Source organism: Tursiops truncatus, chromosome 2, assembly GCF_011762595.2.
Source record: "Tursiops truncatus isolate mTurTru1 chromosome 2, mTurTru1.mat.Y, whole genome shotgun sequence".
NCBI classification, from domain to species: domain Eukaryota; kingdom Metazoa; phylum Chordata; class Mammalia; order Artiodactyla; family Delphinidae; genus Tursiops; species Tursiops truncatus.
The window spans coordinates 93,237,444-93,260,259 of NC_047035.1; the positions used below are offsets into that span (position 1 = coordinate 93,237,444).

Here is a 22,816-nt window from a genome sequence, read left to right on the forward strand (position 1 = left end):
TCGGCAGGCGGACTCTCAACCACTGCGCCACCAGGGAAGCCCCAGGGTGTTTCTTATAGGAAAGCAGATTCAGATCATTGTGACACCTTACTCTGAGTAATTACACTTTAAAACCAGCATTTGATGACATTCAAGATGAAGACTCTTTTTTTTCATTTCAAAAAAATTTCCTGGGCCTTGAAATAACATCGTTTCAGGTGAAGTGAAGAAATGTTGGCAGGGTCAGCTGTAAGACCTTCCAGCTCATTATCTCATTTTGTCGTAGATGCCCCCAATCCACCCATCCATTCGAACTGAGGGATTCATAGTTCAATTAATAATCATGTCAGAGATAATGTTAACTACTGAGCACAGATTATGTACCTGAGGTAGTATATACTATGTATTTGATCCTCACAAGAGGTCTGCAAAAGAAAGACTGTAATAAGTCCCATTTTATAGATAAGGAAACTGAGGAACAGCAGATTTAAGTAATTCATTCAAAGCTACGAGGCTAGTAAGAGAGCTGCAGTTGAGTCAAATCAAATCTAGACAAAGCCTGCAATCCTTGCCTTCCTGCATCTGCTTTTAGAAGATTTTCCCTGGCTCCCTAATGACTGTGATTTCTCACTTATTTGAGACATTAATTATGCCTCAATTAAAATTCCTATCTAGCAACAAGATTTACATTTCATAATTTTTTTCTTAAATACAAAAAAAGCCAGTCTTATGATGTGATAGAACAATACTACCTATTCATCAAAACGTGAAGGTAGATGTAGCTCTCATCTTTAGAGGGCATTCTATATATTTGAACAGAGTTGCGTGGTGGTTTTGTTTTTCATATTGATTTTACAGCTAGCTCTGAAAAGTGAATGAGTGATAATTTTACTTACCAGAGCTAACTGAAGCAGATACTTGAGAAGTCACTGGGGGGGCGGGGGGGGGGGCAGGGTGAATCATCTCCAACTCAACAGGTTAATTATGGAGATCTGAGAGATATTTTTGTCTCACTGCAGTAGAAGAGCAATCATCATTAAAAACAACATCTACTTACATGATTTCTTTAAACAAAGCTTATTCATCCCCTCCCCCACTCTCTTTTGCATCTAAAAAAAACTAGTGTCTCTCTGAATAGTAGGTCATACTCAGGCATAATAAAATAAAAATAGAGTCTATGTATATAGTGAATTATGCACAGTAACTCATTGTATCCTTGCAACAACTTAACATACATGTACTAATATCACTACCACCACCACCATCATCATCATCATCATCAATTTACATCCAAGGAAACCACGCAAAGGGAGATTAAGCAGCTTGTTTAAAACTACCATTTAGGAAATGGCAGAGCTCGATTCAGACCCAGGCAGACTGCCCCAGAGTCCCGTGCTTCAAGCCGCCACACTAAACTGCCATTCCTGAGGTGATAAACATCAATTAGTTTAAATGTGTTTTTGAATTATTGCCCATTTTAAGATGGAGATTGAGCTGTTTTTTTCCTCCGAAGAATTGTTTTAAAAAACCATGGGGCTTCCCTGGTGGCACAGTGGTTGGGAGTCCACCTGCCCATGCAGGGGACGCGGGTTCGTGCCCCGGTCCGGGAAGATCCCACATGCCGCAGAGTGGCTGGGCCCGTGAGCCATGGCTGCTGAGCCTGCGCGTCCGGAGCCTGTGCTCCGCAATGGGAGAGGCCACAAGAGTGAGAGGCCCGCGTACCGCAAAAAAATAAATAAATAAAAATAAATAAAAAATAAATAAATAAAATAAAAAACCATGAAGTATTTCAAATATACAGACAAAACAGAAGATAATATAACAAACTCTACTTGTATGGCCACCACCCAGATGGAACAAATCTTAATATTCTGCCCTCAAAGACAGAGGCGGGGGTGAAGCCCTCTTTGTTTTCAACTCCCTTTCTTTTGTTTTCAACTCCCTTTCTTTCCCTTCTATCTCCTCAGATCTAATTGCACTTCAGAAGTCGAGGTGTCTTTTTGTCTCATCCATGTTTTTCTACGTTTGCCTCATGAGTATGCATGCATCAGCATTATATTGTTCAGAGTGCTTGTAAACTTCAGTTAAAGGTGTCACATTGCACAGATCCTTCTGCATCTCTTCATTCAACATCTTTCTTGCAAGATTTATCTAATTAGTCATTTCATTGCTTATATGAATATATTCTTTATCCATGTTTCCTATTGATGGACATTTACATTATTTTCACTTTTGTAAGCAAATAAGTCCACAGTCGTGTCTCCTTGTGCACACACACAATAGCCTCCCAGGTTCTATACCTAGAACACAACTTCCGAGTCCTGTAGCACAGCTGCCAATTGCTTCCAGCGAGATTGCACTAATTTTCACTCCCAGCAGCAGTGTGTGAGTTCCTGTGGATCTACTTCCTCATCAACACTTCAGATAGTCCACCTTTAAAATTTTTGCCAATTTGCTAAGTACAAAATGGTATCTTGTTTCAATATGCCTTTTCCTGATTGTTACTGAGATTCAATATATTTTTGTACATATTGAGCAGTCAGGTCTTTCTCATCTGTGAATTGCTTATTCATGTAGTCATTTCCCCCCTAATTGGATTGTATGTCTTTTTCTTGTTAATTTGTAGGAGGTTTTATGTATTACGGATTCTAATTCTTTGCTGATCACATGACTTGCAAAAATCTCCTCCCAGTCTGTAGCATTACCTTTTAACTTTATTTATCGTGTCTTTAACTGTATAGAAATTAAAATTTTTACTCTAGTTAAATTTAACTAATTTATCAGTCTTTCCCTTTATGGTTAGTGGTTTTTATATTTTGTGTTAAAAGAATCCTTTCCTGCCATGAGTTGATAAATGAGTCATATATTTTCCAAAAGTTTTAAGGTTTTGCTTTGCACATTTAGGTCTTTAATCTATCTGGAAATTATTTGGGGATGTTGTAGGAGGTACATTTTTCTCCTCATAATTTATTCAATGTATTGAATAGTTCATCCTTCTGCTACTGATCTGTTAGGCCACCTTTTTCTTAACAAGTTCCCTTATTGCATGGGTCTGAGTTTTTTACTTTATTCTATTGATCAATTTGTCTATTTCAGTACCAACACCACACTCTCCTAATTACTGTAACTCATAATAAGTCTTGATTGGCCATAGGGAAGTTCCCCCCATTTTATTCTTCTTGGAAATTATTTTGATTATTCTTTTTTTTTTTTTTTTTTGCGGTACGCGGGCCTCTAACTGTTGTGGCCTCTCCCGTTGCGGAGCACAGGCTCCGGACGCGCAGGCTCAGTGGCCATGGCTCACGGGCCCAGCCGCTCTGCGGCATGTGGGATCTTCCCGGACCGGGGCACGAACCCGTGTCCCCTGCATCGGCAGGCGGACTCTCAACCACTGCGCCACCAGGGAAGCCCTGTTTTGATTATTCTTGCCTTTACTCCTTCAACTGAATTTTTGGGTCATTTGACCAAATTCCATGAACACCTTGTATTAATCTGAGGTAAGCTGGTACCTTTATGATAGTAAGCTTCCCATCCATTAACATGATATATCTCTCCATTTAGTCAGAACATCTTCTCTGTTCTTCAATAATGTTTTATAGTCATCCCCATAAAGCTCTTGCATACCTTTCATTATTGTTACTTCTAGGTACCGAATAGTTTTGGTTGCTACTCTAAGTGTAATTTTTTTATCTTATAGTTTCTAAATGGTTATTAATGATGTATAGGAACCCAACTGATTCCTGTATATTTATCTCCAATTGAAAAATTTTGCTAAGTTCTGTTATTAGTCCTAACTTGCTTGGGTTTTTTAATGTGGACAACTACACTGCTTGCACAAAATGATTGTTTCCTTCTACCTCCCATTTCTTTTTCTTCCCTTATTGCACTGGTGGGAAACTCTAGTACAATGCTGAATAGTAAGGGTGCTATTTAGGATCCCTGTCTTGTTCTTGACTTAAACAGCGTTGCTTCTAAAATTTCCCCACCATGTATAATGTCTGCTGTAGATTTTTGATGGATACTACTTATTAAGTTAAGAAATCTTCCTTATGTTCCTAGTTTGCTAAGGCTTTTGTTTGTTTTAAGGTAAAAATGTGTATCAAATACTTTCTTTGTACCTACTGAGATGATTATATGGTTTATCTCTCTTAATATGTGAATTTAACCAGTTATTAAGAGACTTTTCATTTAAATCATCATTGCATTCCAAGGATAAGCCCTACTTGATCATGTATTTAATATACTGAAGAGTTCTATATTCGTAAATATCATATTCAGCATTTTGCAACTATGCTCAAAGGTGAGATTGGTCTATAAGTTTCTCCTAGTATAGTCCTTGTCTGATTTTGATGTCAGAGTAAACTAGCTTCATAAAATGGATTGGGTTGCTTTTTCTTTTTCTATTCTCTGAGACTCTATGTGTTAGACAAGGATTAACGGCTTTATGAAAGTTTAGTAAAATGCGTCCACAAAGCCACTTGTGACACCAAGTAGCCACTCTTTAGAGCTTAAAATCTAAAATCTTAATCTAAAATCTTTAGATTTTTATTTCTTTCCCTAGAGCATCTACAAAGTAGGTAGTCACTCTGAATGGTATATCACTCTCAGGAATAGATAATTCCTGAGAATTGTCTCAGGAATTGAGATAATTCTGAGAATCTATGCCAGTAGATGCATATCTAGTAGATATGCATCTACTGGCATAATTTAAAAAAAAATTATTTTTGGCTGCGTTGGGTCTTCGTTGCTGTGCGTGGCCTTTCTCTAGTTGTGGCAAGCAGGGGCTACTCTTCATTGCGGTGCGCGGGCTTCTCATTGTGGTTGCTTCTCTTGTTGTGGAGCACAGGCTCTAGGCGCACGGGCTTCAGTAGTTGTGGAACGTGGGCTCAGCAGTTGTGGCTTGCAGGCTCTAGAGCGCAGGCTCAGTAGTTGTGGTGCACAGGCTTAGTTGCTCCGCGGCATGTGGGATCTTCCCAGACCAGGGCTCAAACCCGTGTCCCCTGCACTGGCAGGCAGATTCTTAACCACTGTGCCACCAGGGAAGCCCTGCTGGCATAATTTTAAATACCATTCTCCTTGTTTTATTTTAAGAGGGGAAACTGAGGAGCTATTTCTCAAAATATTTTCTTTCTTTAATAAGTTTATTATAAAAACTGATACATGAGCACTGAGAACAGTCAGAAAACACAGATAAGCTAAAGGAAAAAAATGAATATGCCATGATCCCACCATGCACCATGGTTAGCATGTATATATTCTTCCAAATACTCTCCCAGGCATATGCACTTTAATATTCACAAACATGGGATCAATGAACACTATTTTCTAATCTGCATTTTCAGTCAACACTCTGTGGATATCTTTCTTTGTCAATAAATGGATTATATCATCATCTTGATGATATAATTTCCTCTCCCAATTCTCCCATTTCCTCTCCCAATCCTCTCCTGATAGACTTTAATTTGTTCCCAGGTTTTGCTATAAAGGGTCTGGGGACAGTAACGAATAACCCAGCACCAGTCTGCATGTAGGGGTAAAGGGTGTCCAAAGGTTTCTCTTGGCATATGGCAGTATTCCCTCCTAATGCTCCTTCCTGAGCCAGGAGGTGGCAGGTGATGCTGAGAGGGAGCCCCACAGACAGACCCCTTGGTTCCACCTACCCCCATCCCAGCCCTCCCACCAGAGGCCTGCTTGTCCATGTCAGTCAGAAGTCATATTGAAATCAGAAGCCAAAGGGCGGCTCACCCCTTCACAAGGATGGCTGTGCCCTAGCCCAACTCACTAAAGATAGTCAGACAGATGAAAGCCAAATAGTACCAGCAGGGCCTCTCATGCCCACAGGTGAATCCAATGGACCCTTGCCTAGGTAGAAGGGGCATAGCCACAGCTTGTCTGTTCCAGCTGAAGGCCTCCTCCCACTGTGAGCCCATGGCCATCCCTCACATCCTTCTTCCCGGGGACAGTGGCCCTCGCACCCGACTCCAGCACAGTCCTTTCCCCATGCTGCTGCACTGTGACTGGTGCTGAGTTCTCACAGGACCAATGCTCGGGGGACTTGTGAACCCTCACAACTAGGGCCGTGTCCACCCAGTAGAAGTAGTCCAATAAATGTCTGTTAAATGAATGACTGAATGAATGATTTTCTCAGGCTTTGAGGCCCAGTCTGTCTGTTCAGGATACATACTGGAATGAGATGTGTATTCACAAAATGTAGACTGAACCGAACACACTAAAAAAAAAAATGTACTGAACTCAGCATGAGGTCCGTCCCTTGCCTTTCACACAGAGCTGACTGTCTGTGCCCCACAAGCAGCAGCATCACCTGGGGGCCGAGATGCATCACCCCACCCCACCCTCAGTGCTCAATTCCATCGGGAACGCTCTCTCCATGGCAGCAGCATCCATCCCTCCTGCCACCCCCGGAGCCTCCCCATTCATGTCCCTTCATGCTTACAAGCTATTTCAAAACTCAGGGGCTGTTGGGGATCAGAATAGCACAGGCCATGTCTGTCTCTCTGGGTGATCCTCTCTCTCTGTTGGCAGATCTCAAACTGTTCACTATGGCAGGTGCTCAAAAACTCAGGCTCAGGCCACCAGACTGCTAACAAGGATGCCAGCAGGATGCTGAATTCAGAGCCGTGGGAGGATGCCAACTTGGTAATACGTGAAATTAGTAAATAGACTGATGCAATAAAAATGTCAGTCTTTGGAATTCTCCAATTTGGGGATAGATATAAAGCCTAAAAAGTTTTTTAAAAAATAGCAGGCAATAAAATGGAACAAACTCTAATCTATATTTGCAGAAAATATAGCCTGAGACAGTGGGTATTTAAGCCTAAAGAACTGAGGCTCTTGGAAGGTACTGTAATTAGATTAATACAGTAATATGTTAACCCTCAGTTTAGCTTTAAAAAAAAGATAAACAGTTAGCTGTACTAGGGAGGTTGAAACACATGAGGGAGAGGAAACCAGAAGGTACTTCTGGATGGGAGATGATTTGGCAGCCAGCAGTATGCCTTGCTCAATGTTCTACTTAATTTCTTTTTAGTGAAGTAAGAATTTTGTACAATGACATTTTTGGATTTCAGTCAGTATGAGAGTGAAACAACAGGAAAGGGGCATATGTAATATATCACTTATAACACCCCTTACCTGTATTCTGTAGTAACTGTTTTTTGTTGTTCTTGTTGTTCATGCATCTGAGATCTGAGACGTGAGTAAGACACAGTTTGGATATACACTGGTGCCACGGTCGTATCTGGCCCAGTTTGCAAATGGGAGGTGGGGTGGCGGATAGCTTGCTCTCCTGCAAGGTACCCTGAGGTTGGGCTCCTTAGTTCTGCTGGAAGCCTTCCTCTGATGGAACTACTCTGAATAGGGGAGTAGCTGTGGAAACTTGCCTCTCTGGAAGTTGCCCATAAATGTGTCTTTCTCTGAGGCTTCCTTTCTAAATTAAACTTTCCTCATACTTGTCTCAAAGGCAGTAAAAGCTTCCAAATAAAATTCTTTATACTTCATGGTAATATAAGACAATACCACCAAAAACTTTCACCGTTTCAAATCAAGTCACTGGGTGCAGTCACTCTAAGATGCTGATAATGGCTGTCCTGGGGAGTCAGGATGCCAGGGCTGTGGCCATGGAGTCGACCCCCAAGTATGGGGAAAAACCCCAATACAGGGAAAACCGGAGAGCCAACCCCTGGTCCTGACTCTCACCACTGAGCCCACAGCAGGGGGTGAAGGAGCCCAGCACCCAGCTGGGCCCAAGTCTTCACCTTCCTGGTATCTTCGTCTATTAGGGAGTTGGACTAGATGATTCCGCTAATTTGTTTTATATTCTCAATTTAATAATAACCTCTTCTGAATCAGAAACTGAGTTTTTAAGTCCATTAAAAAAAAAAAACAAAAAAAACCCACACTGGGTATTCATGAGATGAGAGCCCATGTCAGTGGGAGGGATTCTCAGCTTTCCTTCTCTCACACTGATTTCCCTCCAGCCACCAAACTCTCTCCCAGCTCTGCAAATGCCAGTGCTTCAGCAATGGAATGCCTCCTGCTTTTCCCTCCTTCTGAAAGCCTGGGGCATTGACCTTGGAGCCTCCATCTTTCCTTTTCTTTGGCTTTCCTCCAAAATGCATCCCCCCCACCCCCTGGCTTCCTGGGGCCCTTGACTCCTCTGTCAGACGTCAGCCTGTGCTTGCCACAGAGTAGCGGTCAGCAGGCTCTCCCCAAGGCTTCTCCCTGTGCTGACCTCAGCACCCAAAGACCAAGTTGCAGATGGCCAGCCCCAGCAGGCTGCCCTGTGCTGACGCAGCTGCATACAGGAGTTGTATCCAAAACCCTAGGACCAGTTCTTCTCATCAGGACTCACATCCCTGTTATCCCACTTCTCTGCCCCCAAGAGAAAGTAGCTCATCCTTTTCCTGGTCTCACCCATTGCTTGGTGCATGTTCTCTCCAGATCCAAGCACCCCTTGCTATCCTCTTTCCCACCCCTCCCCTGAGCCCTCCCTCTATCCAGAACAAATTCTCTACTTGGGGCCTGTTCAAGGACCTCCCACCTGGTGTCACCTGTTTGTTCACTGCAAGTTCCAGGAGCGGGGAACCTGGACTGCTGTGTCCACCATGGTGTCCCTGGCACATAGAAGGAGCTCAATAATATTTAGATTTAAACCTCAAAACCCAACACTGACTGGTCAGCCCAGGAAGTGATGTCATGGGGAAAAGAATGGGGATTGAGGAGAGGAGAGCCTGAGGGCCCAGGAAGAGGCCTGAGGAGGGACGGCCACAGTAGGACAGAGGAACTGTGGTCTTGTCCTTCCCTGGCTTTCACCCCAAACTCAATGGCAATGGCTCTCACAAGGTCACCGAGTGCCTTCTAATTGTCCATGAGGAGTGTTTGGAAACATGGGAAGACATTTTTGTTGTCACAGCACGTGAGTGGAGGGTTCTACAGGCATTAGTGGGCGGGGCCAGATATGCTAACTATCCTGTAATTTCTGGGACAGGGAATGCCAGCAGCACCCCGAGACACACACCTGGGTCCTTGGCTCACCTGACCTCTAGTGGCACTCGAACCTCCCTCATTCTCTGCTTTCCTGATCTCCCCTCTTGGTCCTTCTCAGCCTTTGCCAGGACTCCTTTTCCTCTGTCCATGCCTGAAGTCTAGGTGTTCTGAGTTTACTCAAGGCCCTCTTCTCTCTTGCCACGCACTGTCCCTGAGTGTGAGATGTCACCGCTTGCCCACCCCCACAGGTTACTGCTTGCCAGACCTCTCCACCTAGATTCCCACAGACCTCTCACCCTCCACATGCTCAAAACTTCCCTCATCCCCTTTCTCCCACTCCCCCTGCACCCTCCTCCTTGTATTATATGTGGCCCTGCCACCTGCCCAGTGTCTGGACAAGAACCTGGGGGCCATCTTTGCCTTCTTTCTCTCTCACCTCCCACATCTAATAGGGCATCAGACTGTCAATTCAGCCTCCTTCACATCTTCAATTGTATCCGCCTTTCTCTGTCTCACTGATACCACCTTAGTACTGACCCTCATCATTTCTCACCTGAATCATTGTCCATCTCCTCACTTACCTCTCTACTGCAGCTTCCATTCTAATTTCCACACTGGGATGAGAACTGGCTTTGATGATGCTACTCCACCAGAGAGAACACTGACTGGCTTCCCATGACCTTGAAGACAAAGTCCAGACACTTGAGCATGGCATGCTGGTTGCTGAGCTGATAATCTATCTTCTGTTCATCTCTCCAGCTTCATCCTCTACAAACTCTGAGCTTCTGACTTCAGGCCACACATAGGTGTCACCTGTCCTGCTCTGTTATGCCTGGGTCCCCTCTGCACCTGTGCATATTCTGTTCCCCTGTGCTTGGACATCGGCTCCCCCCTCACCCTCCAGGGCTCCCTTGAAGGACTTCTGACCTCTGAGGGACTTTTCTCTGCAACCACCTTTCCCTCTGGTATATTCTTATCACCATGGAGAGCAATCATCCATTGGCTGGATGAGTGACTTTATATCTCACCAGTCTGTGAACTCCTTGAGGGCAGGAATCATGATTTATTCATTGCTGCAACGTTAGCCAGGTATTGAAACATAGAGACTGTTGCATGAACGAATGGCTAACAGTCTTGACATTTTATTGAAATGCACTCACACTCATGTCAGGAAAAATAATGATAACTGGAGCTGGCGGGGCCTCGGGACACTGACGCCTACTTCCTCCACTCAGGGGCCTGAGGTTGCCCCACTGTGCCCCTTCCCCACCTGGGCATGGTCGCCCTGGGCTGACCAGTCACTTTTCTTTTTCATTTTATTTTTAAAAACTTATTTTCAAAGTAATATTACATTATTTAAAAAGGTACATTATTTAAAAAGTCAAACCATTCTATAAGGCTTATAACAAAATGCAGCATCCTCTGGCCCACTTCTGATGCTGGCTCTTTGGAGGCAAAACACTTTAAATTATTTTAGCTGTTGCAACTAATAATTACCTCTACATATTTAAATTACATGCTTATACTGTTAGTTCTTGATTTTATTTGCTTTTAACTTCCTATTAAGGAAGGTGAGAATTTAGCTCTCTTCTCCATTCATTTCTCCTTCCACCTTCCGATTTGATTCTATTTCAATATTTGGTTAAATCAAACTTCAGTGATTACATTACTGGGATTGAGATGCCATTCATAGCTGAGTCATGTATGTTCTATAACTTCCATGACTGCATTTCCTTTCTTATTCATCTTGTTCTCCCAGGCGTTAAGCACTGCCTTGTTTTTCTTTTGATTAGTTTTCTATCTAATTCACTCTCAAAATTCTTAGCAGAATATAAGGTTCTTCTCAAAAGGTTCAAACACATCAACTAATCTACCACTTCAGTCTTCTTTTTTGGAGACTCTTCTGGGAGCGCTTTGTGCTCTGGCGCAAATCTGGGTGCATTTCCCTCTAAGCCTGCTCCAGGCTCTCAGCCTGGTTCTCCCTTCCTCCTTCATCCCTTCTCTCCTGTGTCCATCTCCTGCTTCTTGGGTCTTATGGCTTCCTCTTTCTTAACTTGCTCTCCATTTCAGTGGAACACTTTGTCCAGCACAGGCATCAGCAAACTACCTTAAAGGGCTAGAGAATAAAGGGCCCAAAGTATCAAAAGGTACCTATAAAACCATTTATAATGTAACCATTAAAAAAAGTAAAAATGCTTTTAGCTTGTTGGACATACAAAAGCAGGGAACAGGCTTGACTGGGCCTGGGAGCCTCAGTTGGCTGACTCCTGACCTGGCAGCTCCCTGAGGAAGGGAACACGGTAAGGTAATTTTTTTGAGATCTAACTTATCATACAATGACTTTAGTCCAGGGGTCCCTAATCCCCTGGTACCAGTCCATGGTCTGTTAGGAACCAGGCCGCACACCAGGAGGTGAGCGGCAGGCGAGTGAGCGAAGCTTCATCTGTATTTACAGCCGCTCCCCATCGCTCGCATTATTGCCTGAGCTCCGCCTTCTGTCAGATCAGCGGTGGCATTAGATTCTCATAGGACCGCGAACCCTACTGTGAACTATGGGTGTGAAGGATCTAGGTTGTGTGCTCCTTAGGAGAATCTAATGCCTGATGATCTGAGGTGGAGCTGAGGCAGTGATGCTAGGGCTGGGAAGCAGCTGCAAATACAGATTATCATTAGCAGAGAGGTCTGACTGCACAGAGACCATAATAAATCAATTGCTTGCAGGCTCACAGCAAAACCCTATCAGTGAGCTAGTGGGAAGTAGCTGCATGGCACAGGGACATCAGCTCAGTGCTCTGAGACCACCTAGAGGGGTGGGATAAGGAGGGTGGGAGGGAGATGCAAGGGGGAGGCGATATGGGGATGTACGTATGCATATAGCTGATTCATTTTGTTATACAGCAGAAACTAACACAACATTGTAAAGCAATTATACTCCAATAAAGATGTTTAAAAAAAAACCCAAAACCCTATCAGTGAGTGGCAAGTGAAAACAAGCTCAGGGCTCCCACTGATTCTGCATTATGGTGAGTTGTATAATTATTTCATTATATATTACAAGGTAATAATAATAGAAATAAAGTGCACAATAAATGTAATGCGCTTGAATCATCCCCAAACCATCCTCCCCCCCGACCCCCACCAGGTCCGTGGAAAAATTGTCTTCCACAAAACCGGTCCCTGATGCCAAAATGTTGGGGACTGCTGCTGTAGTCTAGCCGCACACTTGACTGATGGTTTGACTGGGTTCAGGACTCTACATCACCAGTCATTCACCTTGAGAATTCAAAGACACTGCACCATTGTTGTTTAGCCCTCGGTGTTGCTATTTGGAAAACTAGTGCGTTAAGGGCCTGGTTTTTCTCTCTGGAAGCTTAAAGATCTTCGCTTCATGACAAGTCTCCACTCACAAGCCATACTTCTCCATCTCCAAGTTTCCACTACCTTAGTCCCTCTAGCACCCAGGAGGGCTCGTGCGATGGGTGGGGGGACCAAGGCAGAGGAAATGGAGAGGAGCACCTGGGTGCGAGGGGCTGCAGGGAAGGGAGGCACCAAGGATGAGGCAGGGAGATCTGGGGCCAGGGAGACGGGCTGGAAGGGAAGTCAGGAGAAGGACTTGCTCCTGGGGTGGAGGTCAGAGGTCAGAGGGCCCCTGCTGGAAGCCAGCTTTTCTCAAAGTTTTGTACTCTTTAATATTAAAAGGGGCTACTATCCGGGTGGAGAGGCCCAAGAAGGCCGGGGCAGCTGTGACTGGCAGACCTGCTGCAGGCCAAGTGACCCTCAAGAGCATGGGCCTGGCCTACAGCCCCTTGCCCCTCTGGCTTCCCTGCCACGTGACCCAACCCCCTGACCAGCTGCATTTAGTCCTTGCCTGGCCTGCATCCTGCCTGTATGACAGTCTCGGCCCCTAATGATCACCAACCTTCACCCCTCTTCAGGCTTGGCTCAGACCTCAGCCACTCTCTTGGGTTACAACAATATGGCAGAGCTATATTTATGTGGAGAGGTTTTTTTTTTTTTTTAAATAACAAAAATGAAACAAAGAAAACCAAGGATGGTTGGAACTAGACTTCTTCATGCATCAGCATCAGCCCATCACTGACTTGCCTCCTGGGGTGAAGGGAAAGCTGGGTGACAACTCTCTAGAGATAATGCCTGGGTGCTTACTACACCTGCTGGTCTTAGGATGTACCATCCATCATTCTCGACATAAACACCTGCTTTCTGTAAGAATTTACTCCTATCTCAATTATTCTGCCTCTCACATCCTCTTATCTCTCCCTTAAAAATCACAGTGGTCATATTCACCCACTTGCCATTAATAAGACAATATGGCTGCTTAATAAGGAAACTCATACTGCTTTCCTCTTGAAGATTAAGAAAGTGATTTTTTTTTTAATGGAAGGAAGAACTTTTCTGGAAGGGTTGAAAATGCATAGTTAATATATATTATGTTTTTAAATCTGAAAAGGGGTAAAATAATTATATTTTATAATATAAATCAAGAAAGTAAAGATAGGGCTTCCCTGGTGGCGCAGTGGTTGAGAGTCCGCCTGCCGATGCAGGGGACACGGGTTCGTGCCCCAGTCCGGGAAGATCCCACATGCCTTGGATTGGCTGGGCCCGTGAGCCATGGCCGCTGAGCCTGCGCGTCCGGAGCCTGTGCTCAGCAATGGAGAGGCCACAGCAGTGAGAGGCCCACGTACCGCAAAAAAAAAAAAAAAAAGTAAAGATAGACAAAATCCTGGCTGATGGGGAAAATCAATCATTAAGGGTGCTTGGGGCTAATTTAAAACTAGGTTAGAAACTCTGATAAATGTGAGTCTAAAGGGTGAGCACTTCTGTTTTCTACAAGCTTCCTGACTGGGCTACCCCTATTTGATGGACTAGAGTAAAATAAGGTGGAGACAGGGAGGCAGTGAGGAATACCGGGACCATGATATCTCTTATCTTCAGCTCCAAGATGCACAAGAAATCCTCAATACATTTTCTTTTTTTAAAATTGAAGTATAGTTAATTTACCATGTTGTGTTAGTTTCAGGTGTACAGCAAAGTGATTCAGTTACAGATATTCTTTTTCAGATTCTTTTCCATTATAGGTTATTACAAGACCTCAATACATTTCTGTCTAATTCCTTCAGAAATAGATACATATAATATTATCATATAGCTTTTTTTTTTTTAAAGGAATTTTATTTATTTATTTATGGCTGCATCAGGTCTTAGTTGTGGCATGCAGGATCTTCATTGAGGCCCGTGGGATCTTTCGTTGCAATGTGCGGGCTCTTTGTTACGGTGTGCGGGTTCTTCGTTAAGGTGCACGGGCTCCTCTCTGGTTGTGGCGTGCGGGTTTTTTCTTTTCTCTAGTTGTAGCACATGGGCTCTGTAGTTGTGGCGCATGGGCTCCAGAGCGCATGGGCTCTGTAGTTTGCAGCATGTGGGCTCTCTAGTTGAGGGGTGTGAGCTCAGTAGTTGTGGCATGTGGGCTTCGGTGCCCCGCGGCATGTGGGATCTTAGTTCCCTGACCAGGGATTGAAACCCCATCCCCTGCATTGGAAGGCGATTCTTTACCACTGGACCACCAGGGAAGTCCCTCATATAACTTTTCAATAATGAGTTTTTTGGGAAAGACCAAACTTGGGGGTGGCAGACCAATACCTACTAAAAGCAAATAATCCTGTTATAACAGAATTTTAAATGCCCCCCTCTTTTTTTTTAATTGTAAAAGTAATAAAGACACAAAATCAATGTGTAGATGAACAAGTGGAAAGTGAAAGTCATTCATGTTTGGGATGGGGGTCAGGGAGGGAGTGAGCGTCAGGGATGCCAGCTACACACACTGCTGGTCAGTGAGCAACAGTAAGGCCACAGTCTAGAGCCAAAATGGCGGCGTCAGCAAGCTCACCCAGCAGGTCTGTTTGGCCGGTGAGGCTCTGGTGCCCTTGGCTTCAAACCTATGAGCTCATCATCCACCTTGACTATTTATACTTCCTCTACCTGGTGTGAGGGCCCAGGCCAGGTGGGCTCAGAGGGGAGGGTGTGATGAGGGGGAGAGAGGCTGCAGAGCTGAAGCCAGGGCAATGGGTGGGTAGGAAGAAGGCTGAAGAGAGAAGCCTGGAATCACACCCCCACCAGTGGGCAGGCAGGAAGGACCCACTGAGGCCTGGCCTTATGGGAAAGTGGATCACAGAGGACGGATAAGTCCACTGAATCTCATTCGGTGGTTGTTTTTAAAATAATAACCTGCTGAAAGTTATACATACTCATTGAGAAAAAATCTGGAAGGAAAGCACAAAGAAGGAAATTAAAATTGCCTATAAACTCATCATATAGAATGGTTAATTCTGTTCCAGCATTAAAAAAAAATGCATGTATGTGAATGTGAGGGAGAGATTTTCCTCCCCTTCTCTCTATAAAAAAGGGGTGTCTGATCTATGAAACAAAAACAGACTCACAAACATAGAGAACAGACGTGTGGTTGCTGGGGGAGTGGGGAGAGGGATGGATTGGGAGTTTGGGATTAGCAGATGTAAACTATTATATATAGGATGGATAAACAACAAGGTCCTACTGTATAGCACACGGAACTATGTTCAATATCCTGTGATAAACCATAATGGAAAAGGATGAAAAAGAATATATATATGTTTAACTGAGTCACTTAGCTGTACAGCAGAAATTAAACACAACACTGTAAATCAATTATACTTCAATAAAATCTTTAAAAAAGGGGTGTATGTATATATAGGTATGTGGGCATATATGCATGAATAAATAAATATACATGTATATATATTTTATCAAGCTTTCTTCATACATTATAATGCAAACACCTATAACATGTTTTTCAAATTAAGTTTTCTTAGCAGCTGAGTAATATTCCTCTGTGTGGAAATGTCATTATGTATTTAGTAATTCAATAACTATTTAATTGAATATTTACCTATATGTTTAGGTTGGATATTTAGATTTGTTTCTGCTCCCCCTTTGGGGGGAGCAGCTTTAAATAATGAAAATCTACCACTTACTTTGTGATTTGGGGTAATCTCTGTGCATCTGTTTCTTTATCTGTAAACTGTAAATAATACCTGCTTTCTCCATGTCCTGGTTTTGCTATGAAATCATGTGTGTAGGATATTTCATTGTTCTTATGACTTCACAATTTAACTCTGAATGACTTGGCAGCTGGTGAGGCCACCAGAGTTGTTGAGAGAAAGTGATGGAAAGTTAACAGTCCGGGTGTAGCTGTGCTGAGTTGACGTGTCTCTTGGACAGTGAGAAGATGAGGTCCAGACGACTTTGAAAGGCAGGATTCTTGCCCTGGAGAGAGGAACGTGTTAGACCACAGCTTTGGGAATCTTTAGCTTCACGCTGGAAAAACGGGTGGTCTTTTCCAAATGAAAGTGTATTGGTAGAAAAGAACAAGGCCGAGAGCTCAGCCTTAGGAGACACAGGTAGGAAAAAGATATTAATGAGGGATGCAGAAGGAGCAATTGAGGAGGCGTGCAGGGAAACCAGGATTATACAAAGTCAGAGAAATCAAAAGGAAAAAAAAAGTCAAGAAAATTCAGGTTTAATTCCCATCAGATACTGCTCTGGGCTCGCTAAAAGTTGACTCTGTATTAACTTAGCTCTGCCTGCTTCATGTGACTGAGATTGAATCACTGAATTAAACATTAAGGGTGAGAGAGGCTAACACAGATGAACAAATTTCCCTCTTTCCTTACAAAATGAAAAATCAATTTAAACAAAGATTAAAAACATAATTGGAGAACTAGAGGCCAATAAATCTATTTCTGAAGCTGGAAGCTATTAAAGTAAACTAACCTTTGCAATTGTCACTGTGCATCTGTAAAATCTACCAAATTCCTCTCGGGTATTAAAAAAATGTAAGAATCTTCTGAGGGCTCCGTGTAGGGCTCTCCTGACCTGGAAAGTGGGCTGGGTACACGGGAAGGGCCTGGTGTGGGCCTGTAGTGTCTGACCTCTGGGCAGCTGTGCTGGGAGGGAGAAAGCTCAGGAGAGGAAAAGGGGGGAAGGGTGTCAAGAACACAGTGGAAGGTGTCAGAAGGAAACATAGCAGGGGTCCCTTAGATATCCCAACACCCAGAATAACTCTGATCCTTTTAAAACATTATATATGTTTTGGGGGAATGATAGAGGAGCCAGAGTGTGTGGGCTCCAATTCTGGTTCTGATGCTGCCTGGCAGTGTAGCCAATGTTCTTAGTGTCCCCAAGTAAATATTTCAGAAGGGGGACTCTTGTTTTCTTACAAAACCCCTTCTTCCCCAAATAAAGGTCTCTTGCATCTTTTCAGGACTGCTTTTGGACGACATTCTTCTGGAAAAGCACATCTATTCTTAGGGCTCAATCTGATTTTCCTCTTTGTACTATTTTCACATATTCTACCATGAGCTTGCATTCCTTTGGTGGAAAATAAATGTCACTAAAAAACAATACGTAAGAGACACCACTAAAAACTCAAACCCCAGTTGTCCAGCTCAGAATCTCAAGTTCTCTTCATTGCACTACAGTCTTATCTTCGAGTTTTCTCTTGCCCTTGAATCCAACTGGTCACCCTGTCCTAGGGATTCTGTATCTGGAATGATTCTAAATGCTGGAGTGGAAAAAGTACTTTAGGACCCAACCTAAGTACACTCTGATAGAGGGAACATTTGTTTGTCTTTGCACCTCTCTTGACTCTGCTTCTCAACCCTTCTCTCCTCTTGGGGTTTGCCACATTCACCACCCACCAGGTTCCCAGGACCCTAGACATGAACGTGGCTGCAGGGTCCTCCCAGGACCTTCTCTCTCTGACAGCTGCTTTGTGCTGCTCCCCTCATCTTCCCTCCCAAACCAACCCTCACCAGCCCCTGTTCTGGAGCCTGTGACAGCCCATCCTTGCCCATGTGTTATTGGGCCACCGCAGGTAATGTCTGCAGCTTAAAGCAGGGCTTTCTGGAGATCTAATGTCCTAACCTACCAGAAGGAGGCTAATGAAGGAACTTAACGGTCTGAGGGCCCTGTGGGAGCTGGTGGGGGATGTAAAGGAACCTGGTGGCATCCATCGATCTAACTACATAGTCTACCTGGTAAAGAGCACTGTTTTTGGAGTTAGTTAGACTGGCTTCATACCCACTGAGAAGCTGCACATCCCTGAGCAAATTACTTAATCTCTCTGTGCCTCAGTTTCCTGGTCTATAAAATGGGGTTATTTATAGTACCTAGCCCAGAAGGTCTATAGAAGGCTTAAATACCATATAAACAGTTAACCCAGTCTGAAATACATTGTATGTGCTTAATTAATAGAAAATTAAATAAAAATTCAAAACATCATTATTATTTTACATTCAGTACTAGCCCTCTGGGGCTGGACTCTGGCTGGTAAAGACTATCCTCACAATTTCTCATCTTGTTTGATATATGCACAACTTCTTAAACCTAGTTTCTCTACCCTGTAACCTGAACCCCAGCCTTCTCTCCCTGACTTTCTTAACGTTACTCCAAGGAACCAGACTCAAACGTGGTAGGAAAGCTGCTGCAGAGGCCAGCAGACAGCCCCCATCACTTCCCTCCCATATTATTCACTGAAAATCTGTTTACCTTCCCAGCATAACTCCCAGGCCCCAAATCAGGGATGCAGGACATGTGTGCTCACCAGAACAACCTTTTACAGAATTTCCTCCTGCACATGAAACTGGATGCCTCTACCATACAGATATCAACTGGGAGTCTCCATGAAGCTACGCATCACCAAAATGCTTCCTTTCGGGGCTAGAATAGTTTCCCGGAAAGCGTATTTTACTTTCCAGAAGACAACCTAGAAGCTAGTGGCTGCTGCTGTGGTTTTTCAACTGTTTAAACCAGTATTTGGATACCACCAAAGTGTCTCCTTTTTTTTCCTGGAGAACTGAATTACAAAATACTGGTTTCTATTAGGGTGTGTCTAGCACTTTCTGTGCTGCCAAGCCTTCCATGTTTATAGTCTGCACACTAGATTTTCCATGAACAGGCTCAAATTTATTCCCAGGCAATGATGTTTAGGAAACCCAATATGAACGTGAAGATTGTTCTAAAGCAGTTTCAGAATTTGTGTTATGCAGTTGCCTAAAAAGAGCATGTCTGATGTATAAAAAAATAATATATTTTGGAGGCATGTCTTAATATATGTTGGGGAAAAGGTACTCACTCTCATATGTTTTCTTGGATTGAGGTATCACAGGAAACTTATTTTTTATATTCTTCTTCTCTATCCTTTATTTCTATACTTGTACAGAATACAGCCCAAACACCCACCTACACAGGCATTTTACAGAAAGAGTTGGAAGCCAAGTGACTGAAAAACAAAACAAAATTATGTATATAGGGTCTTTAAAGAGATTTACATGTGAATTCAAATGGGAGCCAATGGTAACTCTGTAGGACAATGAACCAGTTAGAGAAAAGTGCTAATGGGAAGTGTGACTATGATTTGGTTTTGATGAGAAATAAAACAGCAGGCGCCGTGTTTTTAGAGAAAAATAAAGTAGGAAATAGAGCTTTACATTTACACACACATTCTGTCTCCAGCTCCCAGAAACTTACATGCTGGCCACAATCACTGCAACATCCAGTGTTATGTTTTGAGCAGGTCCGCCCTCTCCTCTCTTTTAGCCCTCTAAGGGGGCCCCACTGCTCCAGGCCATGCTTCTCACAGGCTCCTGTCCTTGCCACCTCCTCTGTTTCCCCTGACCTGCTCTTCTCCCCCATCTAAATCCTTCACTCCTTCCAGGCGATCCTCAAGGCCCATCTCCTCCATGAAGCCTCCCCACCAGAACCCCAAGCCACGATGCCCCGTGCTCCAAAACCGACACTGTTTATTGCTGATGCCGCCCAGTCTTGCAGATTCCTTTTGGGTGGGTGTTTTCTCTCCCTTTGGCTGCAAGCCTCTTGAGGGCGGGGCCACATCTAATTCCATTTCGGTGTACTACCATAGCACCTCCACACACTGAACACAAAACAGAGGATCAGCCAATATCTATTGGATCTGTGAGGTCTAAAATGGCTAATTCCATCTGGCTATCTAAATTGCCCTAATGAGGTCTAGATAATGTTTATAGCTCAACAACTATCCCCTGAACTCTGCCCGTATGCAGGGCTGCCATCCATCATGAAACATCCCTGAGGAACTTTGGAGGCCATCTGTGGTGAATGCACGATGTACGATGTACGTACGGCCCAGGTTCCCTTCCGGAATGAAGGACTAAGCACTTCACAAGCTGCTGGTAGTGATGTCTGCAGACAGCCCTCAGCTGAAGGGAACAGCTTCGCCCAAGATGCAGGGATGGCATGAATCTAATGACTAATCATTGTGTCAGGGGATATAAAGGCCTGGCCCCTCACCCCAATTCAGTTCTTTTTTCTTTTTTTTTTTTTTAACATTTATTTATTTGGCTGCACTGGGTCTTAGTTTCGGCACATGGGATCTTTAGTTGCAGCATGTGGGATCTAGTTCCCTGACCAGGGATCAAACCTGGGCCCCCTGCATTGGGAGTGTGGAGTGTTAACCACTGTACCACCAGGGAAGTCCCCCAACTCAGTTCTGAAGGGTTTTCCAGCTCCAGAGCTCGAGGCTATTGTTGGATCTGCATTGCAGCTCAGCTTCTCACTCTGCCCAGTCTGGCATCCCTCCCCTCCCTTTCTCTTTCCCAGGTATTGATCCCAAGAGCATCCCCAAATAAACACACTGCATGCTAACCTCCATCTCAGAGTCTGCTTCCTGGGGAACCAACCTGCAATATCATCTATACATCCGTCCATCTATCTAGCCAGCCAGCCAGCCAGCAACCTACCGCTGTGTTTAGGGCACGCAGGTGGTGTTTGTGGGTGCTGATACAGGTGCAAAAGACCCAGTCTTTACCCAGTCTTTACCTCCTTAGGGAGCGAAGGCCAGTACAAGAGATGAGACATGTACAGGAATAACTGTGAAGCACACAGTGGAAAGTGGATGGTGTCAAGAGAGAACATATAAACAGAGACACAGCCAGGGTATAATCCCAGGGCAAGGGGGTGAGAGTCTTCTGGCACTGGCTTAAGATGTGGCCATCGGTATATGCTTCCTATCTCCCTATCTGATCCCAAGCCCTGGAGACAGGATGGACTATGTCCTTATCTCTCTTTGCACTTCCCAATACTTCCCAACACAGAGTCCCAGACAGTGCAAGAAATCTTAAAACACTGAAGCAAAACACTGAAGGACAGCGTTGGCAGTTCTACTTTATAGGACAGGTTTCTGGCTGCCTGTCTGGCCTTTTAGTGCAGAGTTCAGGAGGCTCCTCAAGATGCTCATTCATTTATTATGTCCATAAAACCTTGGGAACATGAAAGCACAAGACAAGGCCCTGACCCTCAAAGCAGCCCACTATGTGGATGAGGCAGAGGCCCCTGAAAATGTCCACAGATAAGAACAAGACCTGGGACTATGACTAATAGCCAAGTAGTACATCATCCCCAGGTGGTCCCTGCCCTTGGTCGGCCAGTCCATCAATCGTCAAAGGTTACTCTGTCAGTTGACAAAGGTTACTGAATAGCCTCCATGAATAACCCAATGAGAATCAACAAACTCCAGAACCTCATGATCCTCCAAAACCAATGCCCCAGCATAATTTACTGTCTACAGGGGAAAAGCACCTTTAAGAAAATTTAAGTAACCACTATTAAGTGTCTGATGGAAAGAAAAGAAGCACTGGCAGGGTGGGGAAGCCAGTCCCTGCATTTCCCTGCTTCAGCCCAACTCAACATGCCAGTCCCCTTCCACTCTCCCTCTCCTTTTACTGCTTTTGTACAATCTGTCACCAACTTCTGTTGTTTGTTTCTCTGAAATGGCATTTGCATCCTTCCTCTTCTGCCTCGCTTAGTGCTACCATCCCCTCCGATTGTGTGGCCATGAGGCTCCAAGCCTAGGCCATCCCTGCACTTCATGTCTGTCTGATGTGGCTTCTGAAAACCCAGATCTCAGTCGGTCATGTCTCTGCTCTACTATCAGCTCAACGGGGGCTCCTTCGGCACCATCAGGTACTAGTTATTAAGACCCCCTATTGTCAGTGGCTCTCCCTACACTCACCTAACTTTACTTCCCAGTACTCCTTAGTATATGTCCTCCACTCCAGTCACCTCCCTGTTTATCTGTGCCTTTGCTCAATGGTGTCTGACTTCTGAAACGTCTTGTCTCCTCTTGGCCAACTATTGAATCCTACCCACTCCTTGCCACTTTGTTCACAAGGACCAAGCTTAGGACCGAGGCGATGGGAAAGACAGGAAGGACAAAGTCAGCGGCCTGCTGTTTTCCTACTTCTTTTATTATTTTGAAGTTTCCCTACCACATCCTGATTCCATCACACAGAAATGCTTTTCTGTAGCACCTACCCAGCCACAGGGATGCTCCATCAGCTTGACTGCCCCAGACCACCTAGCTCTGGGTGGAAGGAGCTTGTCCTCTTGAGCTGGGTAGACTATCTCTGTCTTATAAGTCAGAAAGGGAAAAAGCGGACACTGCTAATGTTTACTCGCTTGTTATTTCCTAGGAAAGACTCAAATCATTGCCGAGTTAATACACCAAGCTCTAGGATTTCTGAGAGATGGATGGTGGGTTTGTCAAAGGAGAGACTGCCAAGTTGGGTCTCTGGAAAGAATCCAGTGTTCCATAAACCCTCTTTCCTTATCATAGAAAGAACCATAAAATGACAGAAAGGCAGAGGAGAGCTGCAGGCAGCAGAATGACTTAGAAGCACCATCCTGTGCTTCCTGAAAAACAGAAAATGCAGATTAAGACAAATCTCATCCATACACACCCCCT

General features: G+C 44.2%; 1 protein-coding gene across 2 annotated transcripts in view; it reads right to left on the bottom strand.

The window, feature by feature from the left end:
• The window catches only part of TNFAIP8L3 (TNF alpha induced protein 8 like 3), a 39,961-nt gene that overhangs the window by 13,609 nt on the left and 3,536 nt on the right, over positions 1-22,816 (bottom strand). Inside the window, exon 1 of one of the 2 annotated variants that reach the window (XM_073800997.1) lies at positions 7,132-8,378. The exons of the other annotated variant lie outside the window; for it this stretch is intronic. Within the exon in view, the coding sequence (XP_073657098.1) occupies positions 7,132-7,174 (43 nt within the window). The 5' untranslated portion in view covers positions 7,175-8,378. Of the gene's footprint in view, positions 1-7,131; positions 8,379-22,816 lie in introns of those variants that run through there. 2 annotated transcript variants of the gene reach the window in all.